The sequence below is a fragment of the Panthera tigris genome, chromosome C1 (assembly GCF_018350195.1).
Source record: "Panthera tigris isolate Pti1 chromosome C1, P.tigris_Pti1_mat1.1, whole genome shotgun sequence".
Classification (NCBI taxonomy): Eukaryota; Metazoa; Chordata; class Mammalia; order Carnivora; family Felidae; genus Panthera; species Panthera tigris.
Window position 1 is genome coordinate 40,107,315 of NC_056667.1, and position 22,447 is coordinate 40,129,761.

The window sequence follows — 22,447 nt, forward strand, 5'->3', positions numbered from 1 at the left end:
CTTATAGTGACCTACTGGCACAGATAGAATTCCAATCCTAGTGTGATTAAATCTAAATTAATTTATACTCAACCATTATGCTGTTCTGCATTTTTATATCATCCAACAAGTAATTATTAGTATTCAAGTAAGAAACACAAGTGAAGAAGATTGATGTAATTCTTGCCCTTAGGAATCTTACATTCTAGTGGAAGAATTAGAAAACAAAATTTTAGTAAACAAAAGCAATGGCTTATTATGAAAAGTTTTAAGAGAGTACTATGAAAAAGAATGATGGTGAAGAAGCTTTCTCTAAAAAGGTTCAACAGGTCTTTTTCAAGAGGAGACATTTACAGTGAGACCTGAAGAAAGAAAATTAAAAGTCATTTCTATCTGATGACTTCTGTTTTCTCAGTCCACTTGTGAGGGCAGCTGGGAAAGGGAGCAGAGAGGGACAGGAGATGTTTAATGAATGAAGAGTAGTATGAAACAGACATCTTACCAAGGGAACAAAAGCTAACTAGAGAATCATAGTAGACTTGGTCAGCATTATTGTGTACTTGCTTGAAGTTTATGTTTGTTTAGAAAAAAAATTAGTGTGACTATCTCTAGCAGTGTTTAAGTGCAAGGGCACAGATATAAAGAAGGAGAATAGCTGGGTTCAGCAAATTGAGTGCAATGGATGGAGACACTGGTAAGGGAATTTAAGATATTACAAGGAAGTCATAATGATGGGCCTTGATATCTAAATAGGACAAAAAGGGAAATGAAGATTAGAGACACAAAAGGGCAGATGAAGTAAAGTGGTGGGCTCAATAGATTGCAGGGCATAATGAGATAAAAAACTTTAGCACTTGAGCAAGTTAAGACAGGGATAGGAAGTGTTGGTCAGAGCCAGTGCTTGAAATAAAAATATATGAGGTGATAAAGCTTTTCTTGATGGCTCCGTCTAAGTGTGGTAAATAAGGAGAAGAAAAAAAAATTCTGGAGTTAGGTATAGCTAGGAATGGAAAGGATTATCAAGAATGACAGCAATAGAAATGATAGGAGTTACAATATCATTTATGAATGATAACTCTTGGGAGAGTTAACAGAATCTGAACTTCAAAAGATCTTGTCAGTCAACTGCATTAGTAGAGAATGGCAAAGATCTAGTTTAATGACAACCCAGACCCCCAAAATTATTTAAACAAATAATAACAACCCAGGCCCAGCCCATCAGGGTAGCCCCATATTTGAAAAACTGGTAGGGGGATTTAGTTGACTACCTCAGTTCAACAGGAGCCAACAATATAATTCCAGAATAGAACTGAGCACAGCGTGAGATAAACCTGCTCTAGAGCACTATGCTTGATTTGGGGCACCTTTAGAATGGGCTGGATCTAGACACCCTAGCATATAAGAAGCAATGGAAATAAATATACTTTGTAAAAAAAAAAAAAAGCAAGAAAATTAGGGCAAACAAGATAGCTCTGGTTAAACTGACTGTAAGGCAGAACTAAAGTCAGGCTTATTAATCCCCACGTTAGGCTTATTAATTCAAAACTAGAACCAAAAGGGAGAAAGTTGCAGAAGCCCTCTCTATGAAGAAGTACTGTAGCAAACACCTTTTCTAGCTTTTAGAGTAGCTCAAAAATGTACTATCTTCTGAAGCTTTAATTTCTCTGTCCCTAGCAGTATCCAGGTAGCAACTGTAGTAATAACAGTTAAGCACATTATGGGGAAACATACCTGCATGGCTGTAAATTAGATGTTGAGAACACTTCTAATCTCCAACTCTAAGATTTGGTGAATCCCATGTTTATTTGTTCCTTGAGCAAAAGGTCTAGGTCTTATATTCCCCTTACAACCTTCATAAGGCTTTGCATAGTTATTCAGTACATTTTTGTTGTTGAATAATCCAGCCTGACAAGGTCATGGGACAAGAAACATTATGAAGCAGAAAAGCACAGGTTGATTTGGAATTTATATCTGGTACAACCATTTGCATGACCTTGGGTAAATTATAGAACCTCTCTGAGCCAAAAATAATTTCCACATATGTGACATTGGACCTTGGCTATTTACCTTGCAGAATTGTAGTCAAATGACCTAATATATACACAGTGAGGATTAAATAAACTCATACATCTATTTATATCTATATCTGTATCTACAATTAGTATGGCACATAGTAGGTGCTTTAATGGTTGCAGTTATTATGTGTTTTGGTTTTTTTTTTAAAGCAGTAACGATAGTCTTATTCTTAGCTATTGAAACTCTCAGTAGAAGCCCCTCTCATAAATGGCATGAGCTTGGAGAACAATTCTAAGGGTAAAGAAGCTGTCTTTATTGGTGAAAGAGGCAGAAAATGATTGTGGCGTCCTTAGCTACACACCACTAAGGTCACTCTAAGTTATCACAAACTGGTAAGGGCAGTAATCTACTTAAAAACTTTACTAACATTTATTTTGAAAATGAAATCTTGCTTACTTCTCATTTTTCTATTGAAAATAGTTGTGTCCAAGTCATCAGAAAGAGAATTTTAGAGATAAAGGTCAAAGGTCTCAGGTCAAGTAGGTCAGCTGTCAGCACCCTCTTCCCCAATTTTCATAGATGAAAAAAAAAAAAAAAGATCTGGAAATGTTATACCATTTGCCTAATATTTCCTTGTTCTTCATATTCCCAGACCAACTGAGTCCAACTTCCTAACTGCTCTACATTTTATGAATGATATCTGCATAAACAGTGGGAAAATAGTTTATCATAGTCTTTTAAGAACAGCAACTGACATATTTAAATGTGCATAGATTTTGCTTTAAGAACTAATAAAAAGTTAATACTTACATAGCTTTCATAATGACCAAATAAATTTTTGTTGCTGTGGTACTAACTTATTTGGGAGCTACTCAGAGCCTCCAATACCTTATTTGATACTGGGTTCGCAACATAATTTTTCAGATTGAGATATAGCAATCAAAGCTTCTTTATTGTTCATGTTAACTTGCTTCATTCTTTCCTTAGTTGAGATGTGTAGAAAGGTATATTAAAGAGGACTTTCTTGGTGCTGATCATGCATTGAGGAAAAGAAAGATACATACATACAGAAAGATACATACATATCTTCAATTGTTGCTGTGCCTACAGACTGAGTCAGCCAACAGCAGATAAACTATAAAAATCCCTACAGTTAACTTTTAATTCATTAATAATATAAAAATATTTTGTCACTTTTCTCTATTACTGTAATGCAGTCAAGTTCAAAGACACAAACATGCTTGAGGAAAGGACACAAAATCTACTTCCTAATGAATTACCCAAATACGTTAGGAAACAGGATTCCACCTGACTCTACAATTCCAGACTGACAGTTTTTGGTGGTATATTTAGCAGATGAGATCACTAAGGTAATTGGGCACTAAAACCTCTTTGAGTATCTATCTAGATTGAGAGGCAAATACTAGAAAAATGTCAGAGGAACCAGTTTCCAATAGGTGGTGACTGAACGAACACATTCCCTTTATAAGTTTTCTGAGTGTTTTACTATCAGTATTTATGGAAGAGGAGAACTGTGCTACTGATTTAAGTGGCATAGTTGATACATGATCAGTAAAAGTTCTTCAGAAACAACCATGAATATAAAAATTATTAACACTAACAAAGCAGTTCATAAAGTAAATAAATCTCTTGAGATCTTTCCAATTTCAGGCAAGGAGAAAAGCAAAAGACATGATGGGGTATATTACTTTAAAAAAGATATTTCATTTTGGAGATGTCTAATTTTTAGAATTTGTTTCATTAGATAACTCATGTTTTGTATTTTATATAAACACTGGAGCAAGTACCTCTGGCAGTCATATTTATCTGAATTTGTATATTCTAAAATTCTAGGTAACTAGCTATTGGGAGGGAATATTTGCATACAACTGCACACAAATTTAGAAAGTCACAAAACAGGAAAGAATCTGGCTACAGAGCACAGAAGGGCAAAAGCTTGGCATTTAGCTGAAACTCTGTGTATCTTGAAAAGATATAATGATTCTTTTTATTCTGTAACTCTTACAAATCAAGTACTTAGAATATTCAAAATACAAAGGGTTTAGCAGAAAGACCAAGGAGAACAGCAACAGAGTAACAAGAAAGGTCTAGTGCATGAGAAAAATAAGATTTGCTAAAAACATATAATGTTCTCTTGGACTGTATTGTCAACAGTTCTCACCTTTGATTGTTCTTTTCTAAAATAGTCTTCATATAGACTGTGAAAACACATAGAAAACTGTATCTGAGTTAAATGCCTGTTTTCTAAATAGCATTAATTAGATTAATATCAAGGGAAAAATATATAGCTTGATTCAGATATAATGCATGCACCAGCAGGCAGTTATGATTGCAGTACTAGGTAGTAGTGTAGGAAGTATCCAAATCACAGTAAAAAGGCTTGTAAACCAGTAATTTAAAATTACCTAAAAGAACATTTTTTAAAGGATAATCTTCTATTTTAAAAAGAGTAAAGAATTATAAACAGTTTAGCCATCATCTATATACAGACTGGCTTGTTCTCAATCATAAGAGGCCATCATCTTTTATCCTGTCCCTCTTTTCCTTCCTTTCAGTACTATTAGTAAACTATTCACAACTGCACCCTTGGACAATGCTGAGCAGTAATTATGACTTGCTGACAAAGAGATATGAACAATTACTGAGCCCATTTTGAAACCCTACACTAATAAAGTCATTAGATGCTGCCCTTGCCATGATCCTTCTAAAAGCTTCTGAAGTTACAAGAACACACGGCATTGTTTGCAGGGACAATTGCTGCTGGCAGAACGCAAACCTTGAGTTAAACCATGCTGCAAATTGATCTTGACATTCTGTTAAGACCGCCACTAAAAATCAAAAGCAGAGGAGAAAAGGAGAAAATGAGTGGGTAGGATGTAATCATGGAACAGGAGGGGTTCCTCCTCACCTTCTCTCCTCCCTCTTCACAAAACAAACCAGGGAGAAAATGACAAACTCTCCTGGTGTTTTGGAACCTTTATTTTAAAGCATTAATTAAGCCCTTGACCTGGGATGTTTAGGATGGCAATACATTTCCTTTAAAAGTACTGGAAGGAAAACGTAGCACAAAGGAAATAAAGAAGTTTGGGGAAAATTATATGGAAATCTGGCATGAAGGCTCTCTGGAAGTCTTGGTTCCCTGACCACAACATGTCCATCTGTTTTATCAGCTACTTCTGCAGAATCCATATCTCCTCCTAGGGTAGCAGCTGGGAATTAACACTCCTTGTGTCTCCCATGCAGACCTCACACCTGGGCAATATTTGCTGGATCAAATGGAGGTGGAGGGTTAGAGTAACATGGTCATCTAGGCTTCAGCCAGGCATGAAGCATGGAGTAATTTGGAATTAAGGGTATGCCACTGTGAATATTGCTAATTGCTCAAATGGAAAGTGCAGGTGAAGACAGCCTACTGATAATAAGAGCTTTAAGTCAATTAACTCTTGCCAAAGATTAAGTAATGTGGAAAACTATCACTTGAATATTAAGGCTAAAAAGTACCTGTCAGCATAGCAGCAGAAGTTTCCAGTGATCTGAAATACTGCACTCAAGGACATTAAGTTCAAAAGCTAATATTAACAGGCAACAGAATTCTGTGAATACTGGTACTAACTGTGTAGGCAAAATTTAATGCAACATTATGTATATATATTTCATGCAACCTGTGTAATTCAGGCACTGTCAGCAATTCCTAGGTAACTATTTGCAGCTACTATGAACACCGCTTAGAAATAGTGCACAATGGCTGATTTAACACTTCATAGCATGTACACTGATGTGCTAAATATTTCCACCTCAGGAACTTACATATAAACACCTCATAGCTGGCTGATTACCCAGTTGGCATTATCCTAGTCAAGTTCAAGTTTTCTAGAATTAAATAATCTAAACCAGTACTTATACTAGATAGACTGAGACATTTGCCTTGTGGGCCCTCCTGGTCAGAACAAGAGATACCCATTAATCCATTTACTACTGGTTAATACTGGTGGTTTACTGTGCCACATAGGTTATGTAACTTTCCTTGTTGAAGCAACTACAGCCAAAAACTCATAGCTTAACATCAAGGGCATTCCTGTGCCAATGTTCCCATGCAACTAATAGATGTCCAAATAACTCTAATAGAGGGAAGCAAATTAATGCTTATTGTGCTAGTGCTTTATATACTACTATCTATATTTAATTCAAATGATGCCCAAATGGAATTTGCTTGACTCCTTGGCATACCTCATCGTGTAGCCAGTTTAGCACTCTGGTCCTATGAACATGTTTACTTTAATCAATGCCATCACCATTGCAGAAGGCTCAGAGTACCATCCCCGAATAGCCCGATCTGAGGGGGCCAGTTGTTTCAGGGCTATCAGACTTGGTGAGTCTGGGGAAGAAACTCTGGAACCACAGGATGAACTCATCTGGGCTGGAATTCAAGTCTTTTTCCAGAAGGTGTGCGGGTGCCTGGTGCACAGAAGACAGACAACAATATTCTAAAGTGCTACAGGGCCAGCAGAAGACAAGGTACCTGGTCTGGACATTTGTAATTAATTCAGCAAGGAAAATGAAGGTTTTTGCTTTATTAGACCTACTAATGGCTATGGCAGAAGATCACACAATTAGAGTAGTATAACAGCATTTCCAATACTCTTTCCACTGCCATTTATTATTCAATAAGACTATTAGAGATTATTTATCAATATAACACTGACTTTTTCAAAGGCACTGTGTAACACATTGAGACTATAGATATAGCTCTCTTGGTGGGGGGTGACAACATAATAGGGAGACAGACAATAACCATACAATGTTAATGAATTCCATCATTACAGGTTAGTATATGGATATTATGGGAACATAAAGAATGTGTATTTTAGACTGAGAGGCAAGAGAGGATGGACAATGGCAAGGCTTCCTAAAGGTGATAACTGTCCTGAATTTTAAGAAATTATTCTTTTACAGCACAAGAATTTGTTCACTAACAATATATTGTCCTTAAATATATTTTATTGTAGTAGTTAAATCCATGATGATTTTCTACATGTTTCCACATCCAAAAGAGTATCTGATCTCTGCCCCACTGTCTGCCTGTAAGCATATGCCAATATTGGGTGAATCATTAATAAAACAACTTCTTGGGATCTGTCCATCCCTGCTAGTTGACCTTAAACCTTAATCTCGTTCAGACCATATATGATTACACTAGCTGGGCAGGTCCTTCTATTTTTTCTCTCCTCCACAATTATATAAAACACTGATTCTTCGTTTCTGATACTTAATTATGAGGTTTAAAATACTAATATTCCTTTATAAAAATAGCAGATATCTCCAACCTAATAAACTAGGAATGCTGCTAATATAAAAAGAGTAAAATCCTAATTTCATTTTTCCATGTGTCATTTCTTTAAAGTTCTTCCTTGGCCCACCCAGGTAGAGTACCTCTCTATGAAGTTCATCTATACTCCCAAAGCACCGTGGGCATACTTCATACTACATATTAGCTCTCTGTCTGTCTTCCTACTAAAGAGTAGGAATTTTGAGCATTATACACTGTATCTTTTTCACCTTCTCATCCTCAGTGCAAAGTACCATTCCTGGTTCCTATTAAATATGCAGTAAATGTTTACTCAATGAATAAACATGAAGAAAATATACCTTTCTTAAGATATTTTTTAGCTACTTTCAGAAATGATCTGCAGGATCTCCTTATTTACTGTTACCTGTTTCTTCAGCTCTTTCAGTTACAGGTATATCCTACACTTTCTTTCAGAATTATTGTTCAGATGGATACTTGGGAAATTATACTCTCCAGGACTTCTTAAGACTAACAAGGGCTTATTGCCTACTGCTTTAAGAAAGAATGGCCCTGAATTGCAACTAGACATGATCAGCCAAGACTGTACAGAGTTTTCCAGGAAAGAAACCTCCATTTAGATATATAATACTGAAATTATAAGCACATTCTTAGGTGGAAATGGATGCATACATTCATTGGCCAAATGCTTACTGAATTTCTTTCTCCTACAGTTTTGTAAATTTAAAGTACCTTGTTTACAGGGCACCTGGGTTGCTTGGTTAAATGACTGACTCTTGGTTTCAGCTCAGGTCATGACCTCACTGTTTCAGGAGTTCGAGCCTCGCACTGGGCTTTGCACTGACAGTGTGCAGCCTGCTTGGTATTCTCTGTCTTCCTCTCTCTGCCCCTTCCCATGCTTGCTCTCTATCTCCCTCTCTCTCCCTCTCTCCCTCTCTCTCTCTCTCTCTCTCTCTCTCTCTCAATAAATAAATAAATAAATAAATAAATAAATGTGCCTTGTTTAATTAGACAAATAAAATGAATAAGACTTTCTGGGAGATCACAATCTAGTGAGGGAGAAGATAGTTATATTACCATTACTGCTAAAGTCTGATGTCTCAATTCATATTTGGAACGTTCCAAGATCAATCCAGAAATTATTCTAATCTATTTTATACAGGTTTAGGTTGGTCAAATTAAGTATTCAACTTAGAAAGAAAGTTATTAGAATCATTTTGGAGGTGGGAAATCCAAATCATCAACATCACAGGGGTGTATAATAGTGACATTCTATAGATATCTGTTTCTTTTTTACTCTAATTTGTTAGTGAAATTAAGAAATTTAACTTATAACCTCAAGTGACATTCATATTCTGGTAACTTTACCAAATCATTCACTTAGTACAGTATTCTTCTCTTATCTTCTACACATGAGAGATTCACAGTAAACTGACTAATGTTTCTGTAGGTTTAGCAGAGTATTTCTTCCATTATTTTTTTTTAAAGATTTAATTTTTTTTAAGTAATCTCCACACCCAACATGGGGCTTGAACTCACAACCCCGAGATCAAGAGTCGCATGCTCTACTGACTAGGCCAGCCAGGTGCCCCTTAGCAGAGTATTTCTTTTCTTTTTCTTTTTAATGTTTGTTTATGGGGGGGGGGGAGGGGAGAAAGAGGGCAACAGAATCTGAAGCAGGCTCCAGGCTTTGAGCTGTCAGCACAGAGCCCCACATGGGGCTCGAACTCACAAACTGCGAGATCATGACCTGAGCCAAGGTCAGATGCTTAACGGACTGAGCCACCCAGGCGCCCCATTATTTCTTAAGCAAAAGTAAATTTGCTTGGCAAGTCCAACCCCATCTTAGGCACCAATGTCCCCAGCTATCACGTCAGGGGGCAGTCCCAGAAAACTACTAAGGAGTCACCCAGACTAAATAGCATATAGGCTCAGGATTTAAAAAAATTTGTGTGATCAGTTTGAACTAGGAAAGCCAGATATGGGATGAAACAAGCCATCCACCAGGAATTTATTTCCACACTTTTTACATTTGTCATACGAAAATCACAGCAATCTTGTTTGTGATGCGTAGAAATCTCTTCTACATTTTCACATATTAATCTGTCATATTTTAGCTTTCTGGTAATATGCAAATGATGGCACAGCAACTTTTGAAATACAGCTCACTGATCAATAAATATTAGTTCAGTGGTCTTCTACTGAACTGAGTGTGAAACTTTGAGGTTTTGTTATTCAGTGTTAATAGTGTCAAATGGATAATTCAATAAATGTTTATGACAAACACCTCTGGACAAAATGTGGTACTAAAAATACAAGTAAGATCATAGAGATGGAAATGCAACTAGACAATTTTATTTAGATGATGGCTGGTAAGAAAACTGTTGCTAAGCTAATCTTTTCCTGTGATAATAAATAAGTCTAATTAATTAAAATATTTTTGCAGTTCAATATATCAAGGGAAATCTACTTTTACTCCATTTTAGGAATATGTCATTCCAATGAAATTTCGTCCTGGGTATGTAAAATATGTATTTTCCATTTGCCTTGACAATAATAATGTGGAGATGTACATGAAAAGCATCTACATGATTCTGTTGCTTTATAGAGAGAAATATAATACCTTAACTTAAAATACTTTTTAATTTGTAATATGGATAGAATTTAATTTTGAGTAAGGATGCCGAGTAACTTAAATCCCAGAAATGGTTAATTCTCTTTTGTCCCATTGGCCCTGTTTCTTGTTTGTATAAATATTTACTAAAGCAAATTCCTAGATGTTTCTATTTTCAGTCTTTAATATCACTTCTTTTCATTTTCATGAATGTAATAATAATAATGAGATGCCATATTTTTAAAAATGTAGATTGAAATATCTTATCATACCTCACAGTTGGTCCTGCAATTCATTGAGAAATAACTCTAAAGCCTTAAACAAGGCCTTTATTTTGTGTTTTAAAAAAAGTGTCATAAGGAGTTAATAGGACACAGCTGTACTGGCTCTTTCTAATAAGCAGCTTCTGTCGCTTTGGTCACCACAGGTGTCTCTGTAACCTGCAAACTCTTATTACTAGTGTATCAAAGTTGTGCTACTTAACAGACTTCTTTGGTAAAACATAACAAAGCAATTACATGGCTGTTGATTGCCAGTCATAAAAAAAAAACCCTCAAACACTGTTTTTCAAAAGAAACTACACTGCAATTTTTTGTCATTGTAAAATAAAAGGAACTAAGGAATTAAATGGAGGATAGAACAAAATAACAGCAGGTAGCCTGCTGAACTTAGCCATTACAGATGGTTTAGAAATAGTGTTTCCTTCTCCATCAAGTTGTGGATAAAAGGAAAGGAGGAGATTCCTTACTGCCAGTGAATGGCAAAAGATTTAGCCAAGTCTCCAGTCTATGTATTTTGCCTCATGAAAGACCTTCGATGCTGCATTTTTATCTGTTTTTGGCACTGCTTTTCATCACCTTTAACTGAGTGTGAATAATAACCTGATTTAATTTAAACAAATACAGGTGCTAAAGGTTCTTTATTTATGTATAACAGGGAACATTTCCAATGCAGACCGAAGTCATCCTGTGAAATTTCCTAACCATTTGCTTAAAGAAATGAAGTATTAGATGAAGAAATTGCTTCAACATTCTTTTGCTTCACATTTCAGGGAAGAATCATTCTTCTTTTCAGGTTTAGATTACATAAAACAAAGTCTAAATGATGAGCAAAAATTCAGTGAGCTATAAAATAATAAAAAAACAAATCAGATGATTTCTAATTGTTCTATAATCATTTAAATTAGGTAACTACAGTAGGCTTGCCTTGAAATGAACTTAATCTCCCTGTTCATAAACCAATACCCTGTGATTATGATTGTGTTAAACACACCCAAAGTAGCATCACTGACTGTTATGGCCACATGTGTAATTAAACATGATGAAATATATTTCAGATGGGAAACTCAAACAGGCAAAATATGAAGACTTATTCATCATTTATAGATATTATGATTAACAAATTAAGTAAATTTATCCTGACAGCTAGGAAAGGGATTTTTTTCCTACTGAGAATATGGATGTGTGCAAAAGAATGTGTGCAATAAGGCGATTACATCAATTAGTATATGCTAGAGTTAAGCTATTACCAACTCCATGGACTAGCCCAGAATGTCTTGCCTTCTTCACTGGAATTATTAAAAAATAAACTTACTACTAAGATTTTATGTTAGACTTGCTCTGCTTTTTCTCAACATTATTAAAAATAGATTTTCTCTCAATATTCAACAACATATGAGGACCTAAGAATATCCAGTAGGTGGAAATGTACTGTACCAGTTTTACTGCAAAACGATGAAAAACAATTTGGTATTTTGGTTTTGGTTTTCAGGTTGCTCTTGGATTTAAAAACCTTTTATAAATTGAGGTATATTTTCACAATTGTAAATAACTGCATACATTAGCTACAACAAATACCTTTTATCTAATTAAATGTAATGGTAGAGGATTTAATGCTGAGGATGAAAATGTTTATGATGATAAGAAACCAAATACAGTAACTTTTTTAAAAAATAGAAGCCCCACTTGTAACAACAGTATTACCTTGCTCTGTTGGCGTCCTTTGTCAGATCCCAAGCCCAGGTTATAAAGTTTTGACTCAGATAAGAGACAATAGATTCAGCACAAAGCATTTGTGAGCAGAACACGTTGGTTAATACACTTTCATCATGGTGGAGGTAGATAGCAAGAAGCTTTCTCTGAAAAGAGGAGAAAAGACAGATGAATTAAAATATTCACTTACATAAGATTTCTTGAATTTTGGAAAGGCATAATCTGTCAATATAAACAGCAAAGACAAAAATTAAATGCTACTACCTAAAAGAGCACCTGACACTTAAGAGTTCCTAAAGCATTCACTAATATGAATAAATTTTGCTTCCTTATACTCTAAAGAGGCTAGGATGATTATATTGTTTTATAGACTGTCACAGACCCCTGTTAACATGTGCAAGCCTATCTGTAGCAGAATATGCAATAGAATTGCATTTTCTTTAAATAAAACGGATTTACAATTCTTCATATTAAAACATGCTTCATAAAAGGAAAATTAATTTTGAACTATCCAACTATGTACAGAGAAAAAATATGGATTAAGATTGATTCCCAAAGTCTCTTACGTATTTTTTTGTTTTTAATCTTAACTCTGAGAAGTCTCTTCTACTTGAAGGGAAAAGGTCTGAAATGAAGTTATGTTTTACTTCCACAAGTAATTTCAAAGCCCTTAATGTGTTCTCATATTAAAGTCTTTATGTAAGAGCATGTAACATCTAATTGCCCCTGGAAAGATGGTAGAAAGTAGTTCACATGAATTCTCTCTAGTCTATATTTCAGAAAATGTCCGCTGTGGTTTCTCATATGGTGAATTATTCTTTCCCCTTTGCTTCATAAAACTTGCTATCAAGAAATGACATTTGTTCTCTTAAAAGCGTCCTCTGTCATAGATGGATAGTTAATAAAATAACTGAAACTAAAAACTGAAATTGAGCAACATAATTTGCAACATGTCAGCTTTAACAACATCCCCCTGCGATGATGATTAAAGAGCCTAAATTGTTATTGACTAATTCTTGGTGCTACATTGTAGAAGAGCTGAGTTTAAAAACAGTCACTTGCCATGATATGGAAAAAAAAAATTATGGTAAACACAATATGCAAACCAATCTGTGAAATTCTGGCAAAGGAAAATTTTAAGGAAGCTTAGGGTCTTCTCCCTTCATATTAAATAAGGATGTGATGATAAAAAAGAAAAACTTGCTGTGTGGGATAGGACATTTACAGAGAAATGTAAGGCTCATATTGATGAAAGGATATTGATATTTGAAGCTTGGAGTTATCCTATTCAATAATCCAAATGATGATGATAATAACAATAATAATAATAATAATAATAATGTAATTATTAAAATATTTCCTCCAAAGGTAAATTTTGTACTAGATGAGGGTAACCAGAGGTACATAGATAGATTAAGGTTCCAAAAGCATCTACTATGAATAGGAGGCACTATTAGTTACACACCCTTTACCTACTTTAATCCCCAGAATATACCTGTAAAATAGTATTCTTAAGTTTATTAGCAGATAAGAAAACTGAGGTTTAGAAAGAAGACTTGTCCTAAATTCTACCACAACTAGTAAGTAAGTAGTACATCTGGGACTGGAAGCCAAATTGATGGGACTCTAAGCCTAGTATTCTTTCTTTGGCACTACAGCAGTAGCAGGAAAATCAACCACACTGTAGTCAAGGCTTGGAGTGCTCATAGAATATGAAGATGCCAGATTGGCCCCTGCTCATACATCAGTGCTTCCTGGGCCTCAGAGACAATGTGTAATGGGAATAAGGACAGAATTCCTGAGTATAAGTAGCTCAGTTACTCTAATAGTAGCTGTTTCCATGGGTCAACTCATTTAATCATTCACTCAACAAGCATTTGTTGAAATACTGTGTCAGGACTAGTAGGAAGCAGTGGTGATAAAATGGTCAACAAGACAGACTCTGGGTTTCTTCATCCATGTTGGTGTCTGCAGGTAACAGTAGCTGGTTTCTAGGAAGTTTGTAATCAGATTCACAGTTGGGAGAGATACTTATCTGGTAAATTCCTACTCATCCTTTAAGGCTCAAAGCAAATGCCTCTATGAAACCTTCCCTGATTCCCTCAGGCAGAGCTAACAGCTTCCTTCTCTGGGCCTCTATCTCTTCCCATTAGTATTATCATTGTTTACCAGTTTCCCCTCTAGACAAAGTCTCTCAAGGGTGAGGACTGGGTCTCTTTCAGTCTTTGCATCCCTACAGCTAGCATGGGTCTCAGCATGTTTGATGAAAGAAACTTGAATGCTGATTATCAAACCCCTGGCAAAAAAAGATACCAAATGGCAGCAGCAATGCCAAACCACTTTCAGCAAAAGAATCTAGAAATCTGCTTTAGGAAAAGGAACATGAACCTGGCAGCACTAACAAATTCAGAACTCCTCTTCTTAGGAGCTCTCTAGCTGAATAGACAGAGGGATGTCAACCTCTAATTCTGCTTGATCGTATCTCAGCAACTACATTTAATGAGACACTGGGAACAAGAGAGCTGTCCACTTTTAAATCAGCATATTTCTAACCAAACAATGGCAATGGCTAAATCTTTAAAACGCCCATTTCTCTCAAGAATGCTGCAATGGAACATTTAGACTTTGAGAAAGAGATTAGCGATTTACATTGCTATCTCACTGATTTAATTTAAATGCTCTTCCAAACCAAACACACATGTGCCGAAGAGGCTACTAAGAAACCCAACATGCAGAGTTCCCTATAAGTGCAGCCGACAGTGTTGACTGAAACTAAACTTGGAAATCCAGGGCACTAATGCACAATATCAAGCAATAAAACAGCATCTCTTTGGCAATATTTAATTTAAAAAAGAAGAAAGAGGCAGGCGAAGATCAGGCACTGTCTGTTTTGGAGGATCAACCACTCTGCATTTCAAAGCATTGGTCCCTGCAATATCCAGGTTACTGTGCTAGAATCTCGACTATTATATCGCAGTTGTGAGAGGGAGGGCAAAGATGTGTTTACTCAGTGATTAGGCCCTTAGAATAAGCCTCTAGCTCCTAGAGAGACAGCTCACTACTTATTCATTTGGGCCAATTCACAAAGCCTAGGAAGATTAAACATCCATGCTGAGAAGACAAGCGAATGCAGACGGTGAAAAAGAAATAAAAATTCTTTAAAAACTCTGAGATGACTTCATTATTTTTCCACAAGGAAACTTTAGGAAAGTGTTTAGTTAGAGAAAAACCCACATTGACCTCTCTCTAAACCCTTAATCTTTCCTTTGTGGTGGCATTGCTTTGTGGTAAGCGACTGGCTCGCCTCGCCCCTCTTTTCACTGGAAGCTGAGAGAAAAAAGACTCTGGAGAAACAGTTTTCGTTCCAGGGACACAAACCCCTGACACTGTTAAACATGAGATGCCAGGAAAACACACTTAAAAAAAAATTCTCACTTTAAGCTCTAAACTGTGAGAAAGGAGATGATAAAAAGAGTAATCAGAAGAGAATCTTCAGGCTGGGGGTGGGGGGGTGGAACGCCCATAGTAGCTTTGAAAAGGGAAACTGAATAATCTTAAAATGATCTTTCTAACATAATATGCTTTCAACAAAAATTTTTTCTTCTGCTATTTTGACAGAAATACTTAGTAAAATAGAAAACTCTTAATAATATGCAAATGCTACTGAATATGGACTACATAAATCTTTGATTAAACTATAGGCACAGCTAAATAAGCCCCAGACACAGATTTCTGATTATTTTATTGAGCTCAATTAAACACAGGTCCAAACAGTGAGAACTGGGTTCAGCATATCAGAAAACTGCTTTTGTGAAGAAAGGGCGTCTAGTACATTGAAAAAGCATGAGAAAATGTTTTGTTTTCCATAACTATAACCATTTTTCCCTTTGGTCCATTAATAATTCAGTTCAATAACATTTACGGAGTGCCTATGTGTTAGGCATTGAGAATATAAAGATGAATAAAACAAAGTTCCCTTGTCTTCAAAGAGTTGGGGGGGGGTGGTTGTCAGTGTATAGGGAAGCAAAAATTTAATTGCAGTACCATAAGATAAGTGATAAGAATGGGACATTAAAGAAACTACATTTTATTTGTATTTCTAATTTGGCACAGAGGGTGTAAGTCTGGGCGACAAAGGCAAGCAGACCAGCTACACTCTCCTCAGACTCCCTCTTTGTGATCTAGGTTTTGGTAACATAGGGTAAAGGTAAAAAAGCTCTGTGCTAAATCCAATTTTGCACTTACCATCTGTGTGACCATGGAGCAAGATGGGTGTTTATTCCAAGGACTGTGGATAAAGTGGGTATAGTACCTATTCACAACATCTGGCCCAAAGTAAGTGCTGAATGAAATGTAGGTGTTAAGATGAAGATTCCAGAATTATCCAAGTAAAATAAAGGATTTGAAAGCAATTTCAAAAGAAATGATAGCCAAGAAAATGTATTAAAGATTATGAAGCTGCTCTATTTCTCCTACTAGCAATAGTGTTTATATGCTAAATTGTGTCCCTGCCTTCAGGGCCTCACTAATCTTTACATTAAAATCCAAGAGCTGGGGTGCCTGGGTGGCTCAGTCAGTTAAGCGGCCGACTTCAGCTCAGATCATGATCTCGCAGTCTGTGGGTTCGAGCCCCACATCAGGCTCTGTGCTGACAGCTCAGAGCCTGGGGCTGTTTCAGATTCTGTGTGTGTGTGTCTCTCTCTCTGCTCCTCCCCCACTTGCTCTCTGTCTCTCAAAAATGAATAAACGTTTAAAAAAATAAAATAAGGTAAAATCCAAGAGCTAAGGTACTAAGTTGATGCTTAGGAAAATGCCAGGCTGACAGCAACCAATGTGATGTGGCCTTGAGTTACAGGAACTATTGTATTTAGACACTTAGCATTACAGAACCATAGAACATTAGACCTGGAAGAAATGAGCTGGCTATGTCTCAAAATAAGCCAGGCATAGAGCAGACACTCAGAAAATATTTGCTGATGGACTCAAAGGGAAGTTTTCTAGTTTCTTTTTGAGTACCAGAAAGTCCAGTCTGTGTATTTAGTAATTTTAAAGTTGCTATCATTTTTATAAATGGTAGTTCATAGATTTTTCAGTGTAAGAATTAAAACACATTAAAAATAAAATAATTTCCTTTATGTATATTGGGACCTGACTTTGTTTTCTTCTTTTCTATCATGATTTTCATCACCATTAAGAATCACCATCACTGTTACTTTTTTTGGTTTTAAGTCTGGGAATGGTTTATTGATACAAAGACCTGACACAACAATAAACACTAATCCTTCACTTAGATTTATCAATTATTAACATTTTGCCATATTTGCTCTATCATTCATTGTATGCTTCCTTCCCTGAAACATTCAAAGTTGCTGTTTAGTGAACTATACTGTTTAGCTACACACATCTTGACACATCCACCCTAAATACTTCAGTGTCTGTCTCCTGAGAAACAAGGTCACTCCCTTACATGACCATATTTTTATCACACTCTAGACATTTAATATTGTTACAATTTCATCGAGTATATAGTGTCCATATTCAAATTTCCCCGACAACCTCAAAATGTCCTTTGTAGCTGTTTTATTTACTGTTTTAAATCTAGGCTCCAATTAGGATTGTTCCAGTCACTGCCTACTTCTATAATCCTATCCCTGTATATGAATGTTCATAGATCCAGCCCAGCATCCAACTGAAACTCAAGATAAGTACAGGTGAGAACAGAGGCCAGACAGCATGAAGCCATGCCATTTGGTTCAAATTCCTGCTTTGTCAACTCCCGGTTATGTGACCTTGGGAAAGCTACTTCACTTTTTTGTGCTTTGGGTGCCATATAGCTCTGGAGGTGAGAAGTTCAACACTCTGTCTAGATGGGAGTGGTACTATGAGTCCTATAACAGAGGCAGTCTTAGGGTTTAAGCATAAACTTTGATTGGCTACTTCGTTATAAAGGGAATAACTGAGCTAAATTTGAAATTTGGGTGGTAATAAGGAAAATAAGAATAAAAAGAAGAAAAAGCAAAGAGAAAAGTTTGGTAAAAGGCCCAGTAATGTTAGTAGCCTGATATGTTCAAAGAACTCCAAGCTAATAACTTTTAAAGAGTGAAGAATCAGTGTAGATTGATTTGTGGAAAAAGTCATGACACTTTGTATTTTTGGTTCCCAAAGCTGAGTTCGGGGACCAACAATCAGCAACCAATTGGAGAGGTTCCAAAAGGAAACAGCCAGATATTGAAGGTGAGGTGATGCCAAGATGGTGTCTTTTTACTCTCACTTCCTGAAGCAGATGTTGGGATAGCACTCTGAAATCTTGAGAACATAAATGTATTTGAGCCTCATGCAGGGAGAATTCTCATATGAAAGTCACAGTTAAACCAAGAAAAAAGCCTAAAGTAAAATCAAACTCTCTTCATAAAAAAGCTGACCAACGTTAACCGGGACAAAGCTTTATCAGTTTTCATTGTTCAGAGTGTAATATTCAAGTCATAAAGTATTTTTGAGGAAGGCCACCATGTGACTAAAGTTTTTACAAATAAGGAAATTAGAAGCTCAAGTGATTGGCTATTATCACAAACTGTAGAGAGGCAGGTGAGTTCTTTCGGGAGGTTGTGAGAGGGAGTATGGAGGCAAGAAAAGTAGGCAGTTGCAGGCCAGAGCAAAGATCTCATCTCACTGGTTTTCCAGGTGAACACCTAGAAGCAGTACCAACGACTGGAAAAGCAGCCTCATAAAAGTGCAGGCAGGATTTTATCATCTTCTCTTCTGAGAGGAATAACACTACCCCTAGTTAACCTGTGGTCTGTTAAGCAGGCAGAATAATACGAATGTGAATGAATGTGAAGTACACAGTTTGAAAGGCAATGGTACACAAATACTTCTTTTCCCACTTTTAGACCACTGAGAAGAAGAACCCATAGCTTATCCATCACATCATTTCCACATTCCAGGGGGTGGGGGAACCACAGCATAAAGAATTAAAGATAAATTAACAGTACTTTTTAAAGTATATTGATAACAATGCATTCTTGCTGAAAAATCACAGGAATTCTAATGATTTGTGAGTAAACATGTTCAGTAACTTTTTACTACTGTCAAGTACTATCTGGCAGATTTCACAGTAGAACAATGTAAATTATAAAAATAAGCTAAGGCTAAGCATATGGTAATTCTTTTTTTTAAATTTGATTTATTTTGCGTGAGAGAGAGAGAGAGAGCCAGAGAGTGAACGTGTGAGTGGGGGGAGGGGCAGAGAGGGTGACAGAAAATCCCAAGCAGGCTCCACACTGATCTAAAGACAAGATATCCATTTATGGATTAGTTTGTGGCCCATCAGAAAGACTCTCATAGACTCCAGTGGGCCCTGAATTATACTTTAAGGGACTGTAACTAACACTGGCCTAATGTGAATGACCTAACTGGTCCTTTAGAAAGCTCCATCTTGTACACCTGGTTAGTGAGAAGAGAGGAGAGGACCCTGTTTTCAGAAGGCCAAGTAGGCATGAAGGCAAAAGAAGACATGGAGGTTGTTAGTCTAGCCTTCATGCAAAGGTCAGGGAGAGCCTTCATTATTAGCTTGTAGTCCAGTCTATTTAACCCAGGCCTACTGGGATTTGTAGTACTGAAATGTACATCTATCTGAAATGCCAGGTGTGCCATATTACATATATTTGAGACCCAGGATGGTTAAAGTCATAGTAGGGGGTTGGTGTGTATGTGTGTGTGTTTTAATAGTCTATCTATGTACACACATAATCTTTATAGCACAAAAGGAGATATACTACACAGTTATGCATCTCACTTTTTCCCCTTTACAAAGTATCTTGAACATCATTCCACATCAATATATATAAAGTGACTTCAGTGTTTTTAATGGTCACATAGTATTCCACTGTATGAGTGAAATTTAAGATATTTCGAATTATTTGCTATTATAAACAATGCTGTAATAAATATCCTTGTATTTATCTTATTTCTCTACGCTTAGGTATATATGCAGAAAAAATTTTGCTATTATGATATGTGAAAATGATGTATTAGTGTAGTTTTAATCTGTATTTCTTATATTATGGAAGATATTTAGTGGAAACATCTAATTACAGAATAGCGTATTTAGTATGGTTTCATTTATGTAAAACATATCAACATGTTTTCTGATATACATATTTGGAGATTTAAAAAAAATCACATTTAAGGGGCGCCAGGGTGGCTGAATTGGTTGAACATCTGACTGTTGGTTTCAGTTCAGGTAATGATCCCAGGGTTGTGGGATCAAGCCCTGACTCAGGCTACTCACTAAGCGTGGAGACTGCTTAAGATCTCTCCCTCTCCCTCTGTCCCTCTCCCCAGCTTTTGTTCTGTCTCTCTTTCAAAAAAAAAAAAAAAAAAAAAAAAACCCAACAACCACACATTTAATAGTAAAATAACATTTAATAGTAATTATTTTCAGGTTTGGAATTATGTGGTTACTTGTTTTCTACTTTAAATGTACCTGTATTATTTTCTTTCTTTTTTTTCTTTACAACAATGAAAACATATGTAGCAAAGTTATATTAGCATCATAGTTCTTACCTCACACATGTGCAGGATGCTGTCATAGCTGTCATAGAAAATTACTCTAAAGACAATGCCTGACTTTAAGGAATTTAAATTGAAAAGAAAACAAAGACAAAATGAAGAGACTGAGCATATTTTCTAAACCACAAATAAGTTTGTTTGCCTATTTTTTCTGGATAATGGAGGGATAGAAACTCACCAACTACGGCTGTAGCTTCAGATTTGTGAAGAAGTTATTTTTCAAGAAAAATATTGATCAGTGATGGTATTTACATTTTTAAACATGAAGTGGAAACAGCATTACTTTAAAATAGGCTGATTTTTTTAAAGTAAAGTAATAAATCTTGATAACAAACATTGTTAAAGCAAAGCAGTTATTTTAGTGCTGTAAACACTTATATAGGGGTTCTCAAAATTCCTTTCTGGAATTATTCTTAGAATTAGTTCATAAATTGTATGAATAAATCAGTTTTGTTATTTTACAAACATTTCAAATTTGTCCCAAATTGCTTCACACCACTTTAGCCATAGTGCTGGGTGCATTTAAGGATAGCATCCTATTTAATCCTCAAAAAAACTGTATCATCATCTCCCTTTTGGTTTTCTTCCCCAGATAAGAAACAAGCTGATTACTTGTTTAGGGCCACAGAATTACTAAGTGGGAAATTAAGAATTGAGCATTGGTTTCCTTAAATTATGTGTAATATTTGGAAACAGCACTGGGTCTGAAGTCAAGATCTAAGGAGGTGTAACAGGATTACTGATATCAAAGCCCAGTCTCCCAAGGGGATGCTAGGAAATGAACAACGCTTCATGTGGGAGATAAACCGTGGCACTGAGATTTTTAGTGCTGTTGGTTTTTAGTTATTACAAATGTTTAATCACTCTCTAGGGCACTTTTTTTTTTTTTTTGTACAGAATTCAGAGGTAGCAGGAATAAGAGGTAGGGAGGCAATAAGGAGAAAAAGAACCATCTTTAGGAAACTCCTAGGGAGGGGCGCCTGGGTGGCTCAGTCAGTTAAGCATCTGACTCTTGATTTTGGATCAGGGTATGATCTCCTGGTTCAAGAGTTCGAGCCCTTTGTTGTGCTCTGTGCTGACAGCTCAGAGCCTGGAGCCTGCTTCGGATTCTGTGTCTCCCTCTCTTTCTGCCCCTTCCCTGCTTGCACTCTGTCTTTCTGTCTCTCTCTCTCAAAAAAAGATAAACATTGTGTATATAAACCACAGTTTCTCCATTCATCAGTTGATGGACATTTAGGCTCTTTCCATAATTTGGGTATTGTTGAAAGTGGCCTTTTGTAGCAACGTGGATGGAACTGGAGAGTGTTATGCTAAGTGAACTAAGTCATACAGAGAAAGACAGATACCATATGTTTTCACTCTTACGTGGATCCTGAGAAACTTAATAGAAGACCATTAGGGAGGGGAAGAAAAAAAAAAGGTTAGAGAGGGAGGGAGGCAAAACATAAGAGACCCTTAAAAACTGAAAACAAACTGAGGGTTGATGGGGGGTGGGAGGGAGGGGAGGGTGGGTGATGGGTATTGAGGAGGGCACTTGTTGGGATGAGCACTGGGTGTTGTAGGGAAACCAATTTGACAATAAATTTCGTATTAAAAAAAATCTTCATTAAATAGAAAAAAAAATCTTAAGCAGCTGACACACAACTGGTGCTGCTATTACAATTCTTGATACGACAGCTTTTGTGAAGGCTTTGTAAAAATTAAAAAAAAGATAAATATTAAAAAAAAGAAAAAAACTCCTAGGAAATTGTGGTGTGGCCAGTGGTAACTCTTCTGCAACCTTAATTAAGGTGATTAACCATTGGCTCTCACTTATCTAAAGATAATATAAGCTTTATTCAATAAATATCTTTTAAATGCCAGGTAATAACAAGGAATCACAGCCCCTTCCATGCCATGGCCCCTGCTGATCTTCCCAGCCCTGTAATCCAACTGTCTTGCATTTTTTTC

General features: G+C 36.2%; 1 protein-coding gene across 4 annotated transcripts in view; it reads right to left on the minus strand.

Moving 5' to 3' along the window:
- FAF1 (Fas associated factor 1) overlaps nt 1–22,447 on the minus strand; it is a 524,128-nt gene that overhangs the window by 136,555 nt on the left and 365,126 nt on the right. For all 4 annotated transcript variants that reach the window (XM_007077228.2, XM_007077231.2, XM_007077229.2 and 1 more), the window contains one exon: nt 11,918–12,072. In XM_007077228.2, coding sequence (XP_007077290.1) covers nt 11,918–12,072 — 155 coding nt within the window. The remainder of the gene's footprint in view (nt 1–11,917; nt 12,073–22,447) is intronic.